This window comes from Heloderma suspectum, chromosome 2, assembly GCF_057233095.1.
Source record: "Heloderma suspectum isolate Gila_16-S chromosome 2, 16-S_ref, whole genome shotgun sequence".
In the NCBI taxonomy this organism is placed as follows: domain Eukaryota; kingdom Metazoa; phylum Chordata; class Lepidosauria; order Squamata; family Helodermatidae; genus Heloderma; species Heloderma suspectum.
This window is the reverse complement of record NC_139459.1, coordinates 373,324,565-373,348,604: the sequence shown is the minus strand read 5'-3', so window position 1 is coordinate 373,348,604 and position 24,040 is coordinate 373,324,565. Positions and strand designations below refer to the sequence as shown.

The window sequence follows — 24,040 nt, the reverse complement described above, 5'->3', positions numbered from 1 at the left end:
GGAGCATATAAAAGGAGCGTGTATGAGTGTCTATTATTTTGTGTGTCTGTGTGTATTAGTCAGAAAAAAATATATAGGCACAACTGCACTTGGAATCTTTTTTATTCTGTTGTATTTTGATTTTTTTTTTCCTTTACTGTTCACTGCCTGGGAATCCGAGGTCGGTTCCCAGAGAACCGACCTTCCCCTGCCTTCCACGCTGCCTTGCAGGCAGCACAGAACAGCTCCGCGCTCTGCACTCCAAAGTGGAGTGCAGAGTGGCCAAAACGGGGTGTTCCAGGGTGGGGAAGGCGGAAATGCCGATGTCAGGGTGGACACTGAGCCCATAGAACCTCAGAGCAGTTCTGATTCTGAGGAGGAACAGCCGTCCGTGGGAGAGGAGCGCGCTCATTCCTCCCAGGTCCTGCAGCTGGCAGAGATTCCTCCTGCCGGCATTCCAGATATAGATAGCGGTCCTGGGAGTGAAAGAGCGCGGGGAGGAGAGCTGGCTGGCTGCTCAACGCAGACGCAAAGAGTGACGAGCTATGGAGGGTGCGGAAAGGAGGCGTAGCGCCCGTTTGGCGCACAAGCAACGGTCGCGTCCAGAGGACCCAAGGGAAAAGGGGAGGGACTCTCCCTAGCCCATAAGTTCAGGGTCTGCAAGTGATTCTCGTTTAAACGGGGACCAACTGTTTCCAGCCCGGGGCATAGGTTACTCTGCTGTTCATAGCTTAGTCGCTGGTGATAGAGTTATTAAGTTGTAAAAGGAATAAAGCCTTGAAAAGAATCCTTTGTCTGTGTCTGGAGTTGGCTACTGGAGTAGACTGGAAAAGGCTGGCTAGGGCCCCCTGAAAGCCGATATGACACACTCTACGTGTCATCCACCCTCCCGCCTTTGAGGGATGCTAGGATCCGTCGCAGAGCAAAGCGGGAAGAGTGAAGGGCAGGTCTCAGACGCCCTGCCAGGTTGGCCGCTCGTGGAAGCCAACGTAGGAGGGAGCCACCCTAAGGGAAGCAAGTCTGGCCAAGAAGATCATGCCCAGACTGCTGGCAACTGCTCTAACTTCCACTGTGTCTCCTCTATTGATATCAGTAGATGTGTGGATTAGCTGGTTCTATGCAGTCTGAGAGTTTCCTAGAATTCGCATATGGAAGGGGAAGAAATGGAAGCAGTGAGAGATTTTATTTTCTTGGGCTCCAAGATCACCGCAGACGGTGACTGTAGCCATGAAATTAAAAGACGCTTGCTCCTTGGGAGGAAAGCTATGGCAAACCTAGACAGCATAGTAAGAAGCAGAGACATCACCTTGCCGACAAAGGTCCGCATAATCAAAGCTATGGTTTTCCCAGTAGCAAAAAATCTGATGACTTCAGCGACTCAGCAGGCTGATAAAATAATAATAAATTGGAACCCTTCTTTATTAACAGTGTGAAATTATGCATTTATAAGCTACTACGATATACCCCAAAATGGCAATTATAATTTGCATATCCATAACTGGAAGGCTAGCATTTTTAACAAGTTGCGTGGCTGGCCCTATCAGAGGCTGAATGTTTTATCCATGCTCTCTCTCATTCTTGTTTCCTTTCCCCCACCTCTAGGATCAGCACACCCTGTTTTAGATCATGGTAATTTGTTTCTGAAACTTTGATGGCCTGCCGCTGTCTTTGGGAGACTATACAGGGATGAAAGTAGAAGAGCAAAACCTCACAGGCTCCTCTGCCTCTGGGGAGAGACAGGAAACACTCCTCTCCGCCTCCGGGGAGAAACAGGAAACGCTCCTCCCAACATCTTGAATGCTGTGGGTTGCAAACCCAGGCTGGATTTAGAAGGAGGAAGTGGGCCCCTGAAGCAATGCATTCTGGGACTGCTGAGGGCTCCCTCCGGCAGGCAGCTTCGCATCAGGTGAAGGAGGAGCCGGAGGAGGGTTTGGACCAACGCTGGGAAGTCCAGTGGCAGGAGTTTCTAAGGACAGTGGAGTCTCCTCGCTCGGAATGGGGAACCTTACAGCTGCCGGAGGAGCCCACGCCATGGGACAACGCTCAGGCCTTCCTGGCCTCCTTCGAACAAGTGGCTAAAGCCTGCCAGTGGCCCAAGACAGAGTGGGCGGCCCGGCTCCTGCCAGCCCTCAGTGGAGAAGCCAAACAAGCTTATAGCAGGCTGGAAGTCAGAGACAGGGAAGATTATGGAACGGTGAAGGCAGCCATCTTGCGAGGAGCCGCCCTGAACAGGGAGAAGCAGCGTCAACACTTCAGGCATTTCTGCTACCAGGAGGCCGAGGGGCCGAGCGGGACTCACAGCCGACTCCGGGAACTTTGCTGTGGGTGGCTAAGAATAGAGAAGGACACCAAGGAGCAGATTTTGGAACTGCTGATCCTGGAGCAGTTCTTGGCTGTCCTGCCGCTGGAGATCCAGCACTGGGTCAGGGCAAGCGGCCCGGAGACCTGCTCCCAGGCGGTGGCCCTGGCCGAGGATTTCCTACTAAAACAGCGGGAGGCCCAGAGACAGGAAAAGCAGGTGAGACCGAGTCAGTGTGATTTGGGGTGTCTGTGTGTGTGTGTGTGTCACTACAACCCAGTGTTCAGTATGGGGCAGGGTACATCTCTTCTGAGAAAACAAAACCACCCTCAGAGCCTGGCATCTGCTGGAAAGCGCCCAGCACAGCTCTCCGGAGCGTCACCTGCCTGCCGCCAAACTCTGAGAACCCTTCAGAGCTAGGTGTGCGATGGGGGAGGCTCTCTGGGAAGCCCTGCCAGCCGCTTCCCTTCTGTGTCTAATTTTGTAGCAGAAAAATGTCTGGTGTGGCTCTCCAGAGAGCCTGCCTAGCCCAAATGCCTCAGGGTGCGGGGGGGTCCTTCCTTGAGCAAGGCATTATGGGTGACATGGCCTAGGAGACCGCCTGTGCTGCCGTGGCACAGGTGTTCTCCAGGCCACCTCACCCAGAATGCCTCGCGAGGAAGGACCCCTCACGGTGAGTGAGGCGGTCAGGTGGTGGCCAGGAGGGAGGAATAGTGGACGGTGGTGTCCAAGAGGGAGGGGGAGAAAAAGAGGAGAGGAGGAGGCAGCGGTGGCGGCAGCACTGCAAGGAGGGAGGTGGCGGTGGTGTGGCGGGAGAAGGCGAGGAGGGTAGTGGTCATGGCAGTGGCGGCAGAGAGCGGAGAGGACAGCAGCGTGTCTGCCTGTGGAACGCCAAAATACCACCTTGCCTAAGGCACCAAAAGCGGTTGAGACAGTCCTGCTTCCAACTCTATAATTCTTTTCCTACAGCAACTAGGGGGAAAAAAAAGCTTCCTGCACTTCTAAATTAGGCTGTTGAGATGGAAGAAAGCTTGGGATGAAGACCAGGAGTGAATTTTTGCGTGTGACAGGGCTGTGAGCTCAATTCAGAAAACAAATCCCTTGGCTTAGCGTGTCCTGTGGGCAGCCGTTTTGAATATTCAAGCCATGACTGCGGCTTCTTGCGTCTCCGAACCTGGCGAGGGCGGGTTGTTGGCTTGGTTAACAAACCACCCACAGCCCTAAAACAGGCCATGGTTCTGGGTGGTTTGTTAATCACGCCAACAACCCACCCTCACCGGGTTCAGATGACATGACAAGTCGTAGTTGCAGCTTCAATATTCAAAATGGCTGCCTAGAACATGTCACAACCCACCGTGGCTTAAATAAGCCACGGTGGGCTGTGGTGATCATGCAAACCCGGTCAGTGTGACTTCACCATCAAGTCAGGTATTTCCCCCCCTCACGTATTTCCCACCCCCCTGCTTTTTATAACTTCTGATGAAGTGAGCTGGAGATCTCGAAAGCTTGCACATTTTTTCTGATCTTTGGGTTGGTCCGATAAAAGTATTACACTGATATGGATTTTGGAATTGAAAAACTCAGTCCTTTGTCCCTTGTATTTGGCAATGGGTCTGCTAAGGACAGGGGTGGGGACAGAATTGGGACCTGCTCTCCTGACCTGGTCGCTCTCCCCTGAACGGGCTCCTCTCTGCTGTTTGCAGTTGGCATTGAAGGAGGCGACTCTGGGTTCCTCTGAGGCAGGCCAGACTCCAGTGGACATTGAATGGAGGCAGCTGAGCAGGGGAACCAAGCAAGAAGATGACGGCGGGGATACCAATGTTTTGGGTAAGGAGGGATGTCCTTTTCTATGCCTGACATCTTGTACGCTCTGCAGCTCTTTCCTGGGCTGCCCTCAAAAGTACAGGCTGCAGGTTGGTACCAGGTAGTTTTGAGCTTTATATATGAGGTAATATTTTCACTATTCCTTATATCGGCTCTCCAAATAGCTGGGTTATTTATTTATGTAAGGCAGCCTTCCAACCTGGAGCTGCCCAGATGTTCTGGGCTTCAACTCCCATCTGCCCCAGCGCGCATGGGCTCTGTTCAGGAATGCTGAGAGTTGTAGTCCTAAACATCTGGAGCGCACTGGGTTGGGGAAGGCTGCCTTATATAAATTAAATAACACAGCCAGTTACAGTTTTACCGCTCAGCCGTGATTGTTTTGTTGTGTTTTATCGTTGTGTGTCACTGTTGATATTGTCGCTCTGTTTGTTGCTTCGGAAATGTTGTTCACAAGTAGAGAAATTTGTGAAATAAACTGATAATGAATAAATATGAGGTAATATAATAAGGTAACATTAAAATGGTGAAGGTAAGATATTTTTGTGTACCATGACAACATAAGAAGAGCTGTGCTGGATAAGTCCAAAGGCCTATCTAGGCCGACATCCTGTTTCCTACAGATGCCACGGGGAAGCCAGTATATAGCCATCAAGACTAAGTCGCCATTAATAGCTTTATCTTCCGTATATTTCTTTGTCTGCCTTTTTAAAGCCATCTAAGTTGGTGGCCGTCTCCACATCACTGGGTAGCGCATTCCTTAGTTTAACTCTGCGCCGTGTGAAGAAGTCCTTCCTTTTATCTGTCCTGAATTTCCCACCATTCAGCTTTATGGGATAATCTTGGGTTCTAGTATTATGGAAGAGGGGAAAAAACCTTTTCTCTATCCACTTTCTCCACACCATGGATGATTTTTATAACCTTCGGTTACATCCTCACTCCCTTGCCTTTTTTCTAAACCAAGAAGCTCCAGATGTTCTAACCTTTTTTTCATAGAGCGATGGGGTTCCACAAGGTATCATCTTGCCTCCAGTGTTGCTCAACATCTGTATGAAGCCACTGGAAATGGTCCTTGGGAATCCCTTCTATTAGAACAATAGGAGGATGTTGTCTCAGCAGGGAGCTAAAGCCTTATGTAGGCTGAGAGACCTGTAGTGGGGCCAGCTCCGCCCTTCCTGGAGGAGCTGACTGGATTGTTAAAGGGCCCTCACTTGACTTTGTAGCCTGAGATTCCTATGAAACTGGGGAGATGCAAGTTCTGCTGGGACTCATTCTCTGAGCCAGAAGATGATGGCAGAGTCATGTCCTTTGGCTGGGAAGGTCCTGAATAAGGCACTGACTGTCTTACCCTTGAGAAAGTCGCCTAAGCCTCATCAGAATCCTATGCTGCACACGGGAAGATCTGAGGGCTGGGGTCATGATATCCATTACCAGAAGACCTCTGAGGAGAAAAATATCCTCTTTCTCTTAATTCCCTTTTCCTCTTTTCAAATTCTATTTTTCTCCAATCCAGGGAATAAGTTGCTTGTGATTTTTCTCATTCTGCAGCAGACAAAGAGTGGATGACCACAGACGAGGGGGAGAAATTTCTGCCAGGAGATTCCGGCCTGGTGGGACCACATGGGGCATCTACGTGGAAAGTAGAAGAGACTCTTTCCCAGTGCGGAGGGCAGGAAAATGCTGCAGCGAGTCAGGAAAGAGCAGAGTGTCAGCTGGGAACCCACTCGGCAGAGGATGTAGATGAATCTGTTCCTTGTGGGCGGATTTGCAAGGCCCCCAGTGAAGCCGCGCTCCAGACAGGTATTGATGCTGGTAAGAAACAAAATGCCTGCAGAGGGGAACCTGTGGCCCTCCAGATGTTGGAATTCCACTCTCATCAGCCCCACATGTTCCACATACATTTGCTCCTGCATACTAGAAACAACAAAGCTTCCTTATGCTCGATGAACGATTTGGAACAAATCTTGATGAATACAAGGGAATATGGATGTCCTAAGAATCAATAATAACCTTATAAAATCTTGGCAACTTTATGAGCTACTGGAATCAGTTAAAATCATTTTAGAATGTAGGAACATAAGAAGCTGCCTTATACTGAGTCAGCCCCTTGGTCCATCTAGCCCGCTATTGTCGACACTGACTGGCAGCAGCGGCTCTCCAGGGTTTCAGGCAGTTTTTCCAGATCTATCTGTAGTTTTGGATTCAACAAAAAATCCCTCCCTCGCTCTCTGTCTCTCTTTCTCAGACACAAAAACACAGTCACACTCACCCCCCCCCCCCGATTTATCTGCCTGTTGTCCGATAGGCACTGCCTGGGGATCGAACCTCGGACCTTCTGCATGCAAAGTATGCACTCTACCACTGAGCTATGAATGCTATATCATATATACCAGCAGTGTTGAACCTCCTTCAGCCCGAGGGCTGAATGCAGATTCAGAAAGGCCACGTTCCAGTGGTGGGTGGGGCTGAAAGCCAAAGCGGTTGGTCCAAAATACTACAAAATACCAGCATAGTTTAGCTTCCTGCTGGTCACTAAGCCTCAGGAGAGGCATTTCAACCTTTAGAATGAGGAAAAATGTGCAAAAGCTAGGAAGCCGCCCAATGATCGGCAGACAAGGGAAAGGGGGTTGGACCAGGGAAAGGGGTCGTGGCCAGGTGGGGATCCCCGTAGGGCCTTATTTGGCCTGAGGTTCAACACCCCTGATACATACTAACAGTGAACTCAGTCTTAAAGTCCCTCCCATGTTTTGCAGAAGTACAAAAAAAATTAGCGGAGGGAAAAACTCTAACCTGGGAGAGGGGACACTCCAAAATATCCCAGTGAATACTGGGCATGCTCAGTAGTCACAGACTGCTGGATGACTGTTGCAAGGGGTAGGGGGGTGGGATGGAGTTTCCTGGGAAAGGGCATAGAATCATAGAATAGTAGGGTCGGAAGGGGTTTACAAGATCATCGAGTCTGACCCCTGCTCAATGCAGGAATCCAAGTCAGAGCATCCCTGACAGGTGGCTGTCTAGCCTCGTCTTGAACGTTTCCAGCATGGGCGAGCCCACCACCTCCCCAGGTAATTGGCTCCATTGTCGTATTGCTCTGACAGGACGTTTCGCCTGATGTTCAGCCGGAATCTGGCTTCCTGTGACTTGAGCCCATTATTCCGTGTCCTGCACTCTGGGATGATCGAGGAGAGATCCTGGCCTTCCTCTCTGTGACAACCTTTCAAGTCCTTGAAGAATGCTATCCTATCTCCCCTCAGCCTTCTCTTCTCAAGGCTAAACCTGCCCAGTTCTTTCAGTCTCTCCTCATAGGGCTTTGTTTCCAGTCCCCTGATCATCTTTGTTGCCTGCCTCTGAACCCTCTCCAGCTTGTCTGCATCCTTCTTAAAGTGCGGTGCCCAGAACTGGACACAGTACTCCAGTTGAGGCCTAACCAGTGCTGAGTCGAGGGGAACTAGTACGTGGCTGGCTGGGACCCTGAACAAGAGCCACACTTCGTTGTAGACTCCACTTGTTAGGATATAATATTGTCCCACCATAATATCCGTTCTGTCTGTATGACTGGATGCTATTGCAGCTTGTTACCTTTATTTCTCTTTAAATTAAGAGCAGTAGGTTTCCCTCATGTTATGGATCATATCTTGGACTTTTTCTGGCAGCAGAGTTATGTTTGTGGGTTGTTGTTTTTCTCTACCTTTTCTCACTATAAACAATTGTATATTCTAAAATAATAAATAAATAAACAAACAAACATTCTGAGAGAGAACTCTTGTGATCTGTTTCTTCCAAAGTAGGTCCAGTGGTTCTCAAACCTGAACACCCCTCCTGGCCGGAGGAAGGAGAAAATCTGTTTGTCCAGGCAGCAGCAAGATCAGCAGGTATGTACTGGGTCTCCTGTCTTGTATGAATGTTGCAGGTACCTTCAACAGCGGTGCCTGAATCCCTTATGTTTGGCTTTTGCCAGGTCAGGCTAACCTTTTAGGCCTCTGGCAAAGTTATCGTGTTGTAGGGCTGGGTGGGGGTTGGGGGAGCTATGCATTAGCTCTATACAGACTTTTTGGGAAATGTTTGTGCAGTTCCAGGCCTTATTAAGCTTTGTGAGCTGCATGCCTGAAAAGAGTATAAATTCTCAGGGGTAAATTAACAGTTGCACCATGAGAGGTCAACAAGACAACAGTTCCTCCAGCAAATCATGCGGTGTACGGTATCATAGTGGAGGTCAAGGGTGGGGAACCAGTGGCTGTCCAGAAGCATTGGCCTACAAAGCCCATCAGCCCTAGCCAGCATGGCCAATGGTGAGGGATTATGGGAGCTGTAGGCCAAAACATCTGGAGGGCCACCAGTTGGCCAGTCTGGTGTAGATGAGAGGTCCGCAGAATATGGCCTGTCTCACAATGTGTATCCCATGGTTACTGAGCAATCCCTGTCCTCCTTGGGTTGTTTTGAGTTTTTAATTGTTTTTATGTATTACATTTATTAAACATTTCATAAACTAAAATGGATCTGCTGTTTTACAATAATAATAATAATAATAATAATAATAATACCAAACTATAATAAAACTAACAATATAACACTAATGAGTATGCTGACACAGCACAAAATACAATATCACGTATAAGAGGTGAAACCACATCTCAGGGACTAAAACAACAAAACAGCAAAACACAAAAATACTAAACTATTTAAAAATACTTGGAGGGAGCAATCCTATGGCCCCTAGACAGCATCTGGAGGGCCAAAGAGTAGTTTGGATTCCTGGATCCAAGATCAGAGACAGCACTCCGACCTCGGATGCTGGAGTCTGAGCTCTTCACCCCTCCCTCTTGTAGCCAGTGCAGGGAGAACCAGGCTGCCTCTTGGAGGTCGCAAAAGTGACCTCGGAGAGGAAGGAAAGGGGGCAGTTCTGTGGGCAGGGAGGGGATTATGAGGAATCCTCCGGCCTCCCCAGCCTCCTCCCGCTCCAGCTAGATGGGTGAAAAAGCCCATCTAGCTACAATGCAGAGCAGGAGCAGCGAAGAGGCAAAGAGCGGCTCTGTACTCCTCCTGCTCTGCATAGGATGCCCGTCAGCTTCCGAGTTGGGAGGCTGATGGGCATCCCGATAGGATTGTGCCCTAAAAGATTTTAAAAGCCTGGGAGAAGTGGGAGACTGGGAGAAGTCTTAGCCTGGCACCAAAAAGATAGCAGCGTGGGCTCCCCAGAGCTGTGGGGTTACCACCGAAAAAGCCCTGTTTCTTGTTTCTACATTCCGAGCCCATCATTTTATTCCTATACGTATTTTGTACTTGTGTAAAACATGGAGTCCACCCAGGCCTGCTGATACCTCCCTTTTGTGTGTGGGTGGTGCTGTTTTGGCTGCATAAGGACGGGCACTTGGAGAACTGAATTCATCATTCGATATATGACTAGCGTATAGGAGGGAATGATCTGAGGGTTTCTTTCTTCCAGTAGTTCTGATCAAGTTTCACTTTATTCCAGTAGGTGATGCACGGGAGAGTGAGAACGAGGGGGAACCGCATGGGATCGCGTCAGAAAGAAGTCAGCAGGAGGCATCGAAAGAGATGTTTGGGCATCCGGATGGCCCAAAGAAGCAGGAGAGAAGCTACACAGAAAAGAAAAGGGAGAAATCCATTCCTTGTTGTGTCGGGAGCTTCCATGAAATCCCAATCCAACAAACCGAACAGGGAAGGACTGAGTATCTTGATGGCCACTGGAGAATCTACACAGACCTTACAGAACGTGGAGTGCTCCAAGCAGATGAGAAGCCCTATAAATGCTTGGAGTGCGGAAAGAGCTTCAACCGCAGCACAACCCTCACATCGCACCAGAGAATCCACACAGGGGAGAAACCGTATAAGTGCTTGGAGTGCGGCAGCAGTTTCAATCAGAGCGCGAACTTTATTAGACATCAAAGAATGCACACGGGGGAGAAAGCGTACAGCTGCTCATACTGCAGCAAGAGCTTCTGCGATAAATCAAGCTTCATTCAACATCAGAGAATCCACACGGGGGAGAAGCCGTACAAATGCCTGGAATGTGGAAAGAGCTTCAACAAAAGCACCAACTTCATAAGGCATCAGAGGCTACACACGGGGGACAAAGCGTATTGTTGCTCGCACTGTGGCAAGAGCCTGTGTGACAAATCAAGTCTTATTCAACATCTAAGAATTCACACTGGGGAGAAACCATATGAATGCTTAGTGTGCGGAAAGAGCTTCAACAAGAGCACAAATTTTCTGAGACATCAAAGGATACACACAGGGGAGAAACCTCACAGCTGTTCAGACTGTGGCAAGTGCTTCTATGATAAACCAAGCCTTATCCAGCACCGGCGAGTCCACACAGGGGAGAAACCATTTAAATGCTTGGAGTGTGGAAAGAGCTTCAGTCACAGGGGAAGCCTCAGCGCGCACGTGAGAATCCACACAGGGGAGAGACCGTACAAATGCCCAGATTGTAGCAAGAGCTTCCGGGCTCAGTCGAGCCTTCTTAAACATAAGAGGATCCACACAGGGGAGAAACCCTATAAATGCACAGAGTGCGGAAAGACCTTTGGTCAGAGCGCACACCTCACTTCTCACCAGAGAATGCACCTAGGGAAGGGGCTGTACAAATGCTCAGACTGTAGCAAGACCTTTTGTGATGCATCAGGCCTTGTGAAATATGAGAGAATGCACCCAGAAGAAGTGGTATGAAACAAATTGCAGGCGTTCTGGGAGAGCGGAGAGCGCTCCTATCAGAGCAGGTATCTACAAATGCACATCGAAGGATTTACAGAGGAAAAAAAACACTAGAGAAAGCTTTTTTCCACTGACAAAGCCATCATAGCCTCCACCTTATAAGACAGTGTTCTTTGCTGCAAGGTCTGAGGGCCACTGGAGGCTCTCAGTCACCTCGAGTGCGGCTCTCCGCCTCTCTCTCTCTCTCTCTGCAGCAGCTGTTCATTCTCAGCAGGGGCTTTCTAGCTTTGCCTTGTTTGCTTTAGCGGTGTACCAGCTTGTGTGATCTGGGCTACCAGAGGAGTCTTCTGGGGTGGGGAGTCCGGAGACCTGCTGCTCATCAGCTGTAAGGGGGTAGGGGAAGCAGGCAACACAGAAGCAATCAGCCAATTAGCCGTGGCGGGGGAGAAGCCTAAGAAGCAGCAAGCAATGCAACTGGCTAGCTGAAGTGGTGCACTGTGCAGGCGTTGGAGGGAAAATGGAATGCGCATGCGAGATCGACATGGAGCCATGTGGGAAGATTTTGGAGCACTGAGTAGAGCAGAGCACTCTCAGCGACAAGAAAAAGATCCATCCCAATCCAAGGACCAAGTGAGCCTGTCGGAATTTTCCTACCTGGTGATTTGGTGACTGTCTGATGTGGAGGAGAGATCTGGAAAGGCCTCCAGCTGAGATCTGGTGCATTGCCACTTGACTGGAGGGGCGGGGGGAGAAGAGGCGAGTCTCCCCATGGCCCAGGAAAAGGCCCCGAAGTTCTCTTGATGGCAGTGCCTGGAGAGAGTGGCTCTTGCTTGAAAAATCGTGAAGGTCTCTGTTATAAGATATCAGGGAAATCGTACAGATGCCCAGACAGCAGCGAAAGCTTTTGTGATAAGCAGGCGGGGTTATACTTTGGGGGAGCCTGTGACTCCCTGTGAGGCCACGAGGGTTCAAGACCAAGGAGGGAGGGAAATATTTGAAAAGCTGCTGTTGTTTCTGTGTCATTCAGTTGAAATGTGAACTGGGTCAGTAGCTGTTTTTCAGATCGACGTTTTATTTGGTGAAGCTGGATTGTTTATGTAGCTTCGGGAATGCTCCGCTTCCGAATTGTGTCTTTCCCCATCCCCCGCTTTTTAAAATAGATTTTAATTAGACTTGGATTATGCATCTTACAAATTAAATTACAGTCGTACGGAGAAAGTGCCAGAGCTGTTAATTCACAAAACCCTGCCCTAACCCCCTCCTGTATCTGGGTCTAGTTCCAATGCATCTTTAAACGTACGTAAGAACATGAGAGGGTGCTTTGTTGTGGGTCAGAATCTTTGTCCCTCAAGCCTACAATCATCTAGCATCTCTCCACGGCAGGGGAATCAAAGCTGTTTTAGCCAGAGAGCCGAATTCCATTTCGGAGCAGCTCTCAGGGGCCACATTCCAGTGGTGTGCGGGGCTGAAGTCAGAAGGGGCAGAGCCAAAAATACCAGCATGTTTAATTTAAAAGCTCTTACTGCCAGTAACTCAGGCGAGGCATTTCTGTTGGAAAGTCTGGTGTGTCTTACAGCAGAGCTGCTTTATACAGAGAAAGCGTGGCAACACAGCGTTTCGTGTTGGAGGCAATAAACACAGGATAGAGCCAGTTTAGAAGAAGCTTTAGGAGAGGCCTTCACCCTCTTAGAATGGGAGCGGCGGGGACACTGTGCAGAAGCTGAGGAGCCACCAAACTGTCGAGGGAGAAGTGGGTCATGCTAGGGGAAGGGGAACCCCTGGAAGGTGTTAATTCGGTCCTGTTTAACTTCAGAACCTATACCAGTTGGGTTCTGGACACCCTGGTGGGTAACCAAGCTAAGTCCAAACAAACATCACCACAGACTGAAACATAAACTAAAATATATTAAAGGCGCAATCCTATGTGGATGGCTGTAAGCCTCCGACCTGAGAGGCTGATGGGCATCCAGTGCAGAGTGGGAAGAGCGGTGGAGGTGATCTTGGCCTCCACGCTGCTTCTGCTCTGCATTTCAGCGAGATGGGCTTCTTTGTCTGTCTAGATGAGGTATCGGGGAAGTGAGGAGGCTGGGGGGTTACTCATAAGCCAGCCTACCCAATCCCCTCCCCGGCCAAAGGAATGCCCCCTTTACCTTCTCTCTGAAGTCACCTTTGCAACCTCATAGAAGCAGCTGGTGCGATTCTCTCCACAGCAGCTGCAAGGAGGAGGGGGCGGGAAGCTTGGACTCCTGGGTCCAAGGTCGGAGCGCTGCCCCCAACCTCAGATCCAGGAATCTGAACTATCCTACGGCCCCCCAGATGATGTGTAGGGGCCATAGGATTGCTCTCCTTGTGCTTCATTTAAGAAAAATTTTAAAAATTAAGAAAAGATAGCATGGTGGTTCTATAAGTGTTAGAAGCATTTTTAAAATAACATCATCTGCAGTGAAAGAAAATGTAGGATTAACTAAAAGGTCTGCAATCGACAAAAGCTGGCACTGCAAATGTAACGAAGCCAGTGTGGCGTAGTGGCTAGAGTGTTGGACTGGAGTCGGGAGATCCGGGTTCTAGTCCCCACTCAGCCATGGAAGCTCACTGGGTGACTTTGGGCCAGTCACAGACTCTCAGCCCAACCTACCGCACAGGGCTGTTGTTGTGAGGATAAAACGGAGGAGGAGGAAGATTATGTACGCTGTCTTGGGTTCCTTAAGGAGGAAAAAAGGCGGGATATAAATGGAATGAATGACTAACAAATTTGACCCCCAGGAAAGCCTGATTTGGTTTGCTGGCCTGATGTTCTATGGTTTTCCCAGTAGTAATGTATGGCTGTGAGAGCTGGACTATAAGGAAGGCTGAGCGCCGAAGAATTGATGCTTTCGAACTGTGGTGCTGGAGAAGACTCTTACGAGTCCCCTGGACTGCAAGGAGGTCAAATCAGTCCATCCTAAAGGAAATCAACCCTGAGTGCTCATTGGAAGGACAGATAATGAAGCTGAAGCTCCAATATTTTGGCCACCTAATGCGAAGAGAAAACTCCCTGGAAAAGACCCTGATGCTGGGAAAGACTGAAGGCAAAAGGAGAAGGGGACGGCAGAGGATGAGATGGCTAGATAGCATCATGGATGCAATGAATATGAACTTGAGCACACTCCGGGAGAGAGCGCAGGACAGGAAGGCCTGGCGTGCTATGGTCCATGGGGTCACGAAGAGTCGGACACGACTGAACGACTGAACAACAACAACAACCTGATGTTCTGCATCCCTGTCATAAAGCACGAAAATTCAATTTTTAAGAAGTAAAATAGATAAGATTAGTTTTATCTCTATGATCATAGGGTAGAGAATCTCTTTGGTGAGCTGTACAAGTTATCGAGAAGGACAGAGATTACACCAGGCCAAAAATCAAGGTGTTCCCAACTTTCATGTGGTAGAAGATCATTTCCCTCCATTTCAAAGATTGCTCTCCTGGATGGCTGCATGCAGTATTTATTTATTCATGTAACAGATTTAATATCCTTTACAGTATCTACCCTCACAAGGGGGCTGACAATGTCAATGACAAATTATTAAAACCCCAACAATCAAATAATATAAAAAAATACAAAATAACAGCATTTTAAGAAGTTTATAAAGTGAATCCTAAGATCAGAGGTGGGCAATTTGTTTTGTCCTACAATTCCCATCAGCCTTAGCCACCATAGTCAATGGTAAGGGACAATGGGAGTTGTAGGCCAAAACATCTGGAGGGCCACAAGTTGCCCACCTTTGCTAAGATCGTCTGAAAGCTGACTGTAAAAAATATATTTAGGGTGCAATCCTATGGCCGCTAGACAGTGGCTAGATGGCCACAGGATGGGTCGGTTTCCTGGAACCGACCTTGGAGCTCATGCTCTGAGGTCGGTTACCAGAGAACCGCCTCCCCACCCCCTCCCCTGCTGCCTCATAGGTGGCACGGATTGTCCCTGTGCTCCACACTTGTAAGAGTGGCGCGGAGCTGGGCAAAAAGGGGTGTTCCGGGGGGGTGGGGAGTGCAGAAGTGCCAGTACGACACTTCATATGTGTGATCCGGCCTCCCCACCCTGTGCTCCGATATCCTGCAGCTAGACAGCTGAAATCGGCTGTCTAGCCACGAATGCAGAGAGGCTGGAGCACGGAGGGGAAAATCCCCTCCGCGCTCCTCCCGCCGTGCATTGGATAGGCGGTTGCCCCCGGGTTTGGAGGCGGCCGCCTATCCCCATAGGATTACTCCCTTAGGGTTCTTTTGATTCTCCAAAGGACCTGAGTGCTCTGATTATGGCTGGAGTCAGAACCAAATAGCTACTAGATTCAATATTTTTCCAAAATGGCGGAAGAACCATGATTGCTTTCTGTTCTTCTAGCGCTGGGTGCATCCTGCAGTCATTTTGCATCGAGTGAAGCTAATCCAGTTAAGGGCGCGATCCTATGCATGTTTAGACAGAAAAAAAAGGCCTACAACTCCCAGCGTGCCCCAGCCAGGGTTGGGATGCTAGAGCATGCTGGGAGTTACAGGACTTTTTTTCTGTCTAAACATGCATAGAATCACACCCTACATCTACAGGACACCTGAGACGAGAGAACCATTCCTGCCCCACTCGGCCACCGTGTTTCCCTTCCCCAAACAGGGGCGTCTGTGACTTGGCTAACCAAGAGAGAAAACAGCAGCTGTATGGACAGACCTTGCTCAGCAAAAGATTTAGAAATCCCAGCTGAGTCTTCTGGCCTTCAAGAATTAATTTTCTGCGTTCTGGTCCTTCAAGCACCCCCTTAAGCTACGTAACACAAAGTGGCACACAAAATATATATTTATCTCAAAAAGTATTAGAGAATGACAAAAATCTGCAGTGATGAAACAAGCAAAACACATCGCTACATACAATGCAATGAGGGTGATTAGCAGCATAAAGAAACAGAGGCTCGCATATTCTTCATCGAATTAAAGTGCTATTCCAAAAACGCAGTCATCACTCGGATCTTATCGTTACCTATCTGGCAGGCATGTTTGGTAGGCTTCCCGTTCTCCCAGGATTTTTCAGCTCAATCAGGTAAGATGTTTAGCTTTTACAACTAAGGCTGCAATCGTGTCGGATCCACCCTTCATACTCATAAGCTTCCGAACTTGGAGGCTTACGAGTATCCAGTGCAGAGTGGGTGGAGTAATGGTGGCAAGCAATCCTTGCCTCTGCCACACCTCCCACTCTGCAGTTTAGCTAGATGGCCTTTTTTGCCCATCTAGCGGAGGAATCAGGGAGGGGGAGGGAAGCAGGCTGGGGAGGCAGGAGGATTCCTCGTAGGCTGGCCTCCCCAGTCCCTTCCCTGCCCACCGGCACGCCCCCTTTCCCTTCCCTCTGAGGTTGCCTTTGCAACCTTGGAGAGGCAGCCAGCGCAGCTCTCTCCATGCCGGTTGCGAGGGGGAGGGGGCGGGGAGCCCTGTCCCCGACCTCGGACCAAGAATCCAAACTATCCTATGTCTAGGGGCCACAGGGCTGCTCTCCCCCTAACTTTAGCTCTAATTCCTTATCTCAAACAAACATGGACACACCTTGACTTTTTGGATTCCGACATCGCTCCCACTCATGCCCTCAGGAGGGCCTCTCCATAACACAGCCAGGCTTACAGCTAACTTCAGAAGCACCCTTGACTCCTCATTAGGTAATGAGCTTTTTACTTCCAAGGCCTAACCAGCCCACCCGTGGCAAGCTTCTTTGCCCCAGTTCCAAGAACACATTTTTGCCCTTATACATGGAACTATTTATTTATTTATTACATTTATATCCTGCCTTTTTTCCTCCTTAAGGAACCCATGGCGGCGTACATAGCTCTCCTCCTCCATTTTATCCTCAGAACCACAACCCTGTGAGGTGGGTTGGGCTGAGAGTCTGTGACTGGCCCAAAGTCACCTAGTGAGCTTCCATGGCTGAGTGGGGACTAGAACCCAGATCTCCCGACTCCCAGTCCAACACTCTAGCCACCACATTACACCGCACTGGGTAATCATCATCATTTCTGTACTGCCCCATAGCTGAAGCTCTCTGGGCAGTTTACAAAGATTAAAAACATAAAAAATACAGTATACAAAGTTTAAAAACATAAAACACACAGAGATAATATACACAAAGACAACATATATCTAAAAACAACGTTGATCAATCAACCAAACTGTAAGACAAATCCAGGATTGATTAAAACTTAACATATGCTGCCAAATGCCTGGGAAAAAAGTCTTGACTTGGTGCTGAAAAAGCAACGTTGGTGCCAGGTGGGCCTCATTAGGGAGATTATTCCACAATTGGAAGGCCACCACTGAAAAGGCCCCCTCTCTTGTTGCCATCTTCCGAGCCTCCCCTGGGGTAGGCACCTGGAGGAGGACCTTAGATGTTGAGCAGAGTGTATGAGTAGGTTTGTTTGGGGAGAGGCAAATACCAGACTGTCAGGTATTGCGGTCCCAAACTGTGTAAGGCTTTATAGGTTAAAACCATAACTTGAATCAGCCTTGGAAACACAGCACACAGATTATAATGAATAACACTCCTATAAAACACAGTAAATTCTTGTCAGCAACAGATGTAACACTCATACTTTGTGATATACCTACACTCTGTCTTAAGTGTCTACTTAAGTATGCCTCTGCATGTCAGTTAAGGGAGCAATCCTGCGGCCCCTAGACATTGTCTGAGGGGCTGTGGGATACTGGGGATTCCCCCTTCCGAGGTCAGAGACAATGCTCTGACCTCGGGAGTTGTAGATCTCACCACTGCCCCCCCCACGACCCCTTGCAGCTAGTGTGGAAAGAACAGTGCGGGCTACCCTCTTTAGTTGAAAAAGAGACCTCGGAGAGGGGGAAAAGGGGGCATTTCAGGGGGCAGGGAGGGGAGGAGCCTGGAGAGGCCAGGATACAAGCTATCCTGCGGTCTCTTCATCCTTCTTCCCTCCCCCTAAGAAGTGCCATTGCTAGACGGGCAAAAAAGCCCATCTAGCAAAAAATGCAGGGTGGGAGGCAAAGACCGCCTCCATCGCTCTGCCCACCCTGCATAGGATGATGGGAAGCCTCCGGGTTTGGGGGCTTCCAATCATCAAGGGCACAATCAATTGGACTGTGCCCTAAGGGTGTACTTAAGTATGCCTCTGTATACCAGTTGCCTGGGAACACAAGCTGTATGAGCTGCTATTGCCCTCATATCCTCCTTGCCGGCTTGCCGTGGCTATCTGGTTGACCACTGTGTGAACAAAATGCTGGGCCTGTTAGGCGTTTGGTCTGATGAAGCACGGTTCTTGTTATGCCCTTAACTGCAGACACAGGGGCAACAACACCATCCCCTATTTTGATTTTGGTTTGCTTGCCATCCAGCTGGACAATGAGCTCTGGAGAACTCAAGAGATTGCTCACAAAACTGCAACATTTGGGTTGGTCTTCATGAAGTTATTGCCCTATTTTGAAAGCCAAGGAGCAGTTCCAAGGTTTAAATAATGATAATAATTAGGAAGATTGTTGATGGAACTGAGAAAGGCATGTAAGACATTGGCATTGTCCTCTTCCTCCTCCCCATAGTGAAAAACCTGAAGGGAAATGAAAGCTGCGCTGGTTTTCTTCCAAAATCAATATGGCTCCCTTATGACTTCATTTGACCTGGGAACTACAATTCCCAGGAGTCCTTCCTAAATCACAGAGTCTGCAAACCTAGGGGTTCATCACATGGAGCTTTGATCCTGCTATTGAGATAGCTGTCACAGAAGTTTGCGGGCTCTTTACATTACCCTCCAGGGTGTCTCCCGCCATTTCCCCCACCCTATCCCGTGTTTTCCCCAAATGCAAAAAAAGGTGGTTTTTTTCCAGCCCATGGAAGAGGAGCGGCACGACCTCCCCGTGAAATTCTCCAATAGCGGGAGAAACTGCTGTGTCTGCCTGCTGTGGGCGTTTGTTTTCCGTTGCTGGGCGGGCACGCGGTCAGGATGACAAAGGCATTGAGGGTGGGAGCGGAGCATGCAGGAGCAGATTTGACAGGCGCGAGGTCAAGCATCGCCTGTTGACTGCAACTTCTGCCTCCGCTCAAGTCTTGCTGAGGAAGGACTTTCCTCGATTCCCAGGTGTCCGCCATGTAAATGCTCGAGCACATTTCTCCGTTGGAGGGAGAAGAGGGTAAAATGCCTCCCTGCAACGAAGGGAGCACATCTGATCCCCCACCCCACCAAGCTCAGAAGCAACATCCTCCGTTGATTCAGAGCACCCCATTAAGTTCAATGGGGCTTACTCCCAAGTAAGTGTGCCCAGGGTTGCAGACTTAGGGCACAATCTCACCCTTTATGTCTACTCAGAAGTAAGTCAGAGGTTTCCTGGGGTCTGCGAGAAAAGACTACAGCAGAAGTTAAGCTACAAAAACAAGACCCCCCGCACCTTTGCACACATGCCGGGCAGGGAGGAAGGCACTCCCTCAGTTCAAACCACATGGCTGCCATGTAAAGCAGCCCTTCTTAATCCCGCAAAGAAACCGAAAGCAGGAAGCTCCGGAAAGGATGTGGATTTTTGCGGGGAGGTTGCTTAGAAACACCCCTAGAAATGGGGAGAGACAGACAGAAAGGGAATTTTTAAATTATTATTTATAGCGCAATCCTATTGAGATCGACGGTCGCCTCTGACTTCCTCTGAAGTCAGAGGCAACTGCCTATCCAATGTAGGGTGGCTGAAGCACGGAGGAGAGGATTCCTTCTGTGCTCTGGCTGCCCTGCAGTTTTCCTTAGATGCCTGATTTTGGGCGTCTAAGCATGGCTTCAGGGAGGGGGTAGGCTCAGGGCTGGAGATTGCATAGGAAGCTGTCTAAAACAGCTTCCGCAGTCTCCTCCCCTCCCTGCCCCCAGGAACGCCCCCTTTTCGCCCTGTCTGTGCTCTGTGTCACAAGCACGGACAGGCACAGAGGGGCAGCTGCCACGGTTCTCTCTGCCCCGGCTATGAGGGGGCGGGGAGCACAGTTTCCTGGCTCCGACATCGTAGTGCTATGAGCTCGGAGCTGGGAAACCGATAAATCCTATCTCCACCAGATGCTGTCCAGGGGACATAGGACTGCTCTTATTTTATTTATTTCATTCCTATACCACCCAATAGCTGAAGCTCTCTGGGCGGTTCACAAAAATTAAAAGTGCAAAGTGCAGCATCAAATAATATAAAATATGAAAGCTTCACAATAAAACAGTATGGCCAAAATAAAACCTAGCAGCAATGCAGAGATTTAAAATACAGATTGAAACACCAGAGCTAAAAGACTAGGAAACGAAAATGCTAAAATACTGGGAGAATAAAAAGGTCTTCACCTGGTGCTGGAAGGAGTACAACGTAGACCCCCGGGGCGAAAAAAAAAAAGCCCTGTTTGCAGCCCTCAGCTTGTCCGCAGCAATGGATCCCTTTTTCTTTTGTCTTTGGGCAGAGAGGTACCAAGGATTAAATGCGAAGAAGGAGATTTTGCTGGATATTCTTTGAAGGGACCCAACTTCAAAGCCAAAATGACCGGAATCTGAACGATGGAAGCTCTATTCTATATAGCAGTGAACTAATCATTTGAGTGCCAATGTTTATGTAGCCAAAATAGCACCACCCATGTACAAGAGGGAGATGTCAGCAAGCTCAGGGGGCCCACAAGGTTTGCAGAAGTACTCCTGTTACCCCACACACCAATGGACTGAGGACTGAGCATGCACAGTGGCTACAAAATGTTGGGGAGACAACCACAAAACCAGGTGGGATGTGGAACAGAGTATTTTGGGGAAGGGCATGGCTGGCTGGCACAATCCCTGAAAAGGAGCACGCCACGCTGCAACATTTTGTTGCAGATCCCACTGGCATATATAGTCTTACATTTTAATCATACCTTTCTTCCAACGAGCTCAGAGCTACACTGGCATTTGCATGACAACCCTGCGAGGTAGATCAGGGAAAGCGATAACTACTATGCCAAGGTTACTTTGTGATCTTTCTGTGGGCGAGTGGGGAGATTCCAATCTTAGGGTGGTGGTGGGCTCTCCCACGCTGGAGGCATTCAAGACGAGGCTGGACAGCCACCTATCAGGGATGCTCTGACTTGGACTCCTGCATTGAGCAGGGGGTTGGACTCGATGGCCTTGTAGGCCCCTTCCAACCCCACTATTCTATGATTCTATGAAATCCAGTTCTTCCCAGTCCTGGTCTAGCATGCTTGCCACTTACAGCAGGGGTGGGCAACTTGTGGCCCTCCTGATGTTTTGGCCCACAACTCCCATCTTCCCTTACCACTGACTGTGCTGACTAGGGAACATTAGGCCCAAACACCTGGAGGGTCACAAGTTGCCTGCCTTTGCAGTACAACCTTCTGGCTTTGCTTAAAATCCACAGGTGGAGCTCAGAAAGAAAAGAACACTGTTTCCAAAGCAGAAGTGGTTTTTCAGGGGAAAGAATTCGGGGTTGAAAAACAACCACCCTACCCATAATTTAGGAGCTCTTCCCTAGGAACTTGTTGTTGTTGTTGTTGTTCAGTCATGTCCGACTCTTCGTGACCCCATGGACCATAGCACGCCAGGCCTTCCTGTCCTGCGCTCTCTCCCAGAGCGTGCTCAAGTTCATATTCATTGCATCCGTGATGCTATCTAGCCATCTCATCCTCTGCCGTCCCCTTCTCCTTTTGCCTTCAGTCTTTCCCAGCATCAGGGTCTTTTCCAGGGAGTTTTCTCTTCGCATTAGGTGGCCAAAATATTGGAGCTTCAGCTTCATTATCTGTCCTTCCAATGAGCGCTCAGGGTTGATTTCCTTTAGGATGGACTGATTTGACCTCCTTGCAGTCCAGGGGACTCGTAAGAGTCTTCTCCAGCACCACAGTTCGAAAGCATCAATTCTTCGGCGCTCAGCCTTCCTTATAGTCCAGCTCTCACAGCCATACATTACTACTGGGAAAACCATAGCTTTGATTAGACGGACCTTTGTCGGCAAGGTGATGTCTCTGCTTCTTACTATGCTGTCTAGGTTTGCCATAGCTTTCCTCCCAAGGAGCAAGCGTCTTTTAATTTCATGGCTACAGTCACCGTCTGTGGTGATCTTGGAGCCCAAGAAAGTAAAATCTGTCACTGCTTGCATTTCTTCCCCTTCTATATGCCAGGAAGTGATAGGGCCAGATGACATGATCTTAGTTTTTTTAATGTTGAGTTTCAAACCAGCTTTTGCACTCTCCTCTTTCACCCTCAACAAGAGGCTCTTGAGATCCTCTTCGCTTTCTGCCATTAGGGTGGTATCGTCTGCATATCGGAGGTTGTTGATAATTCTCCCGGCAATCTTAATTCTGACCTCTGATTCATCCAACCCGGCATTTCTCATGATGTACTCTGCATATAAGTTAAATAAGCAGGGTGACAATATGCAGCCTTGTCGTACTCCTTTCCCAATTTTGAACCAATCGGTTGTTCCATCTCTGGTTCTTACTGTTGCTTCTTCACCCTCGTACAGGTTTCTCAGGAGACAGGTAAGGTGGTCTGGTACTCCCATCACTTTAAGAATTTGCCACAACAAGGCAGTGATCCATGAAGGGGTCCCAAGGAACTAGAGGCTGCAAAACTGGACACACAGAGACTTACTTCCAAGTAAACATGCATAGGATTGTGTGCTGCAAGCGCTTCTTCCCCATTTCCAAGCACATTGAACTGAATGTGCCTTGCTTCTGAACAGACATGCATGGGACCGTGCGGTCGGTTGCAATCCTTTGCACACTTACCTGGGAGTAAACCTTGAACATAGTGATGTAGAGTGTGGTGTAGTGGTTAGAGTGTTGGACTGGGACTCAGGAGATCCAGGTTCTAGTCCCCACTCGGCCATGAAGCTCACTGGGTGACTTGGGCCACTCGGTGACTCTCAGCCTGACCTACCTCACAGGGTTGTTGTTGCGAGGATAAAATGGAGAGGAGGCTCATGTTCTTGGAGGAAAAAACACGGGATATAAACGGAACAAATAAACCGATATGCAGGCTATGCGCACGACACGGCAGTCCGAAACAAAACAGATGACCGATCACCGGAACTGCATCCACTTTATACATTTAAAATTTATAGATTTTAAAATCTCTCTCTCTCTCAACAGAATTTAAAATGTGAAACGTTTTGGTATAAAACACCAGCTTCAGTCATCAGTGAAAAAATCTGTATATTTAGAAATTTTTTAAATCTGTAAATTTCAATTTTTGAAATCTATACATTTATAAACTGGATGTGCTACTGGGGGTCATTTGTTTTGTTTTGGAACAAATAAATAAATATCTGCCTTCCCCAACCTAGTGCTCCCCTAGATGTTTTGGACTTCAGTTCCCAGCAGTCAGCACTGCCAATGGTCAGGAATGCTGGGAGGAGCAGTCCAAAAACATCTGGAGTCCACCAGGGTGGGGGGAAAGGCGTGTTCTGATCTAAATATTTCAGATTTTATCTTGTATTATCTGTACTTTATCTTGTGAATTGGGTGAACCGCAGCTTTGGCTACTGGGTGGTAGAGAAATGAAAATAATAATAATAGAATAAACATGATGGTCTAGTCCCCACTCGGCCGTGAAGCTCACTGGGTGACTTGGGCCACTTGGTGACTCTCAGCCTGAGCTACCTCACAGGGTTGTTGTTGCGAGGATAGTATAGTATAGTATAGTATAATAAATCGATGCTCTGACTTGGATTCCTGCATTGAGCAGGGGGCTGGACTCGATGGCCTTGCAGGCCCCTTCCAACCCTGCTATTCTATTGCACAGGATCGCATTCTCAGTACTGCGGAGAGCTGGGGTAGTATCCGATTTTTACGTAGAGTAGGCCTATTGAAATGAATGAGACTTAGGTGAGTCGCGACTAACTTTAAATCCGATTCATTTCAATGGCTCTGCTCTACGTAGGACTAACACTGGATATTACCCCCGGATCGCCTGCCACTTTACTCGCAAGTAAGCCCCGCCACGCAGATGCGACTTACTCCCGAGTAAATCCGCTCAGCGCTGCAGCCCAGCAATGTTCGTGCCTCTACCAGGCCCCTGCCTGCCTCTGCGGGCTGGGGGGTCCTCCTCATCTCCCGCCTCGTTGCACCGAGTTTTTAAAAATTCTTCAAAAAATATTCTTCTTGCAGCAAAGCCCCCCTTGCATGACCCCTCTTGCGCTGGCAAAGGTTCCCCGGGAATTGTAGTTCAAAGCAGCGAGAAACTACAAGTCCCAGGATTCCCTTGGAGGTCCAGCAGGGAAAGAATCCAGCCCCCCCCCCCCCCCCGGCTTGCCTC

The 24,040-nt window shown here is 48.9% G+C and overlaps 1 protein-coding gene across 1 annotated transcript in view; it reads left to right on the top strand.

Annotated features, from left to right (window-relative positions):
* Positions 1-13,128, top strand: part of LOC146356143 (uncharacterized) — a 62,833-nt gene extending 49,705 nt beyond the window's left edge. The window contains exons 8-12 of the mRNA XM_084830023.1: positions 1,676-2,497; positions 3,982-4,105; positions 5,648-5,911; positions 7,885-7,971; positions 9,573-13,128. Of these exons, the coding sequence (XP_084686149.1) occupies positions 1,676-2,497; positions 3,982-4,105; positions 5,648-5,911; positions 7,885-7,971; positions 9,573-10,789 (2,514 nt within the window). The 3' untranslated portion in view covers positions 10,790-13,128. The remainder of the gene's footprint in view (positions 1-1,675; positions 2,498-3,981; positions 4,106-5,647; positions 5,912-7,884; positions 7,972-9,572) is intronic.
* The last annotated feature ends 10,912 nt before the right edge of the window (positions 13,129-24,040 follow it).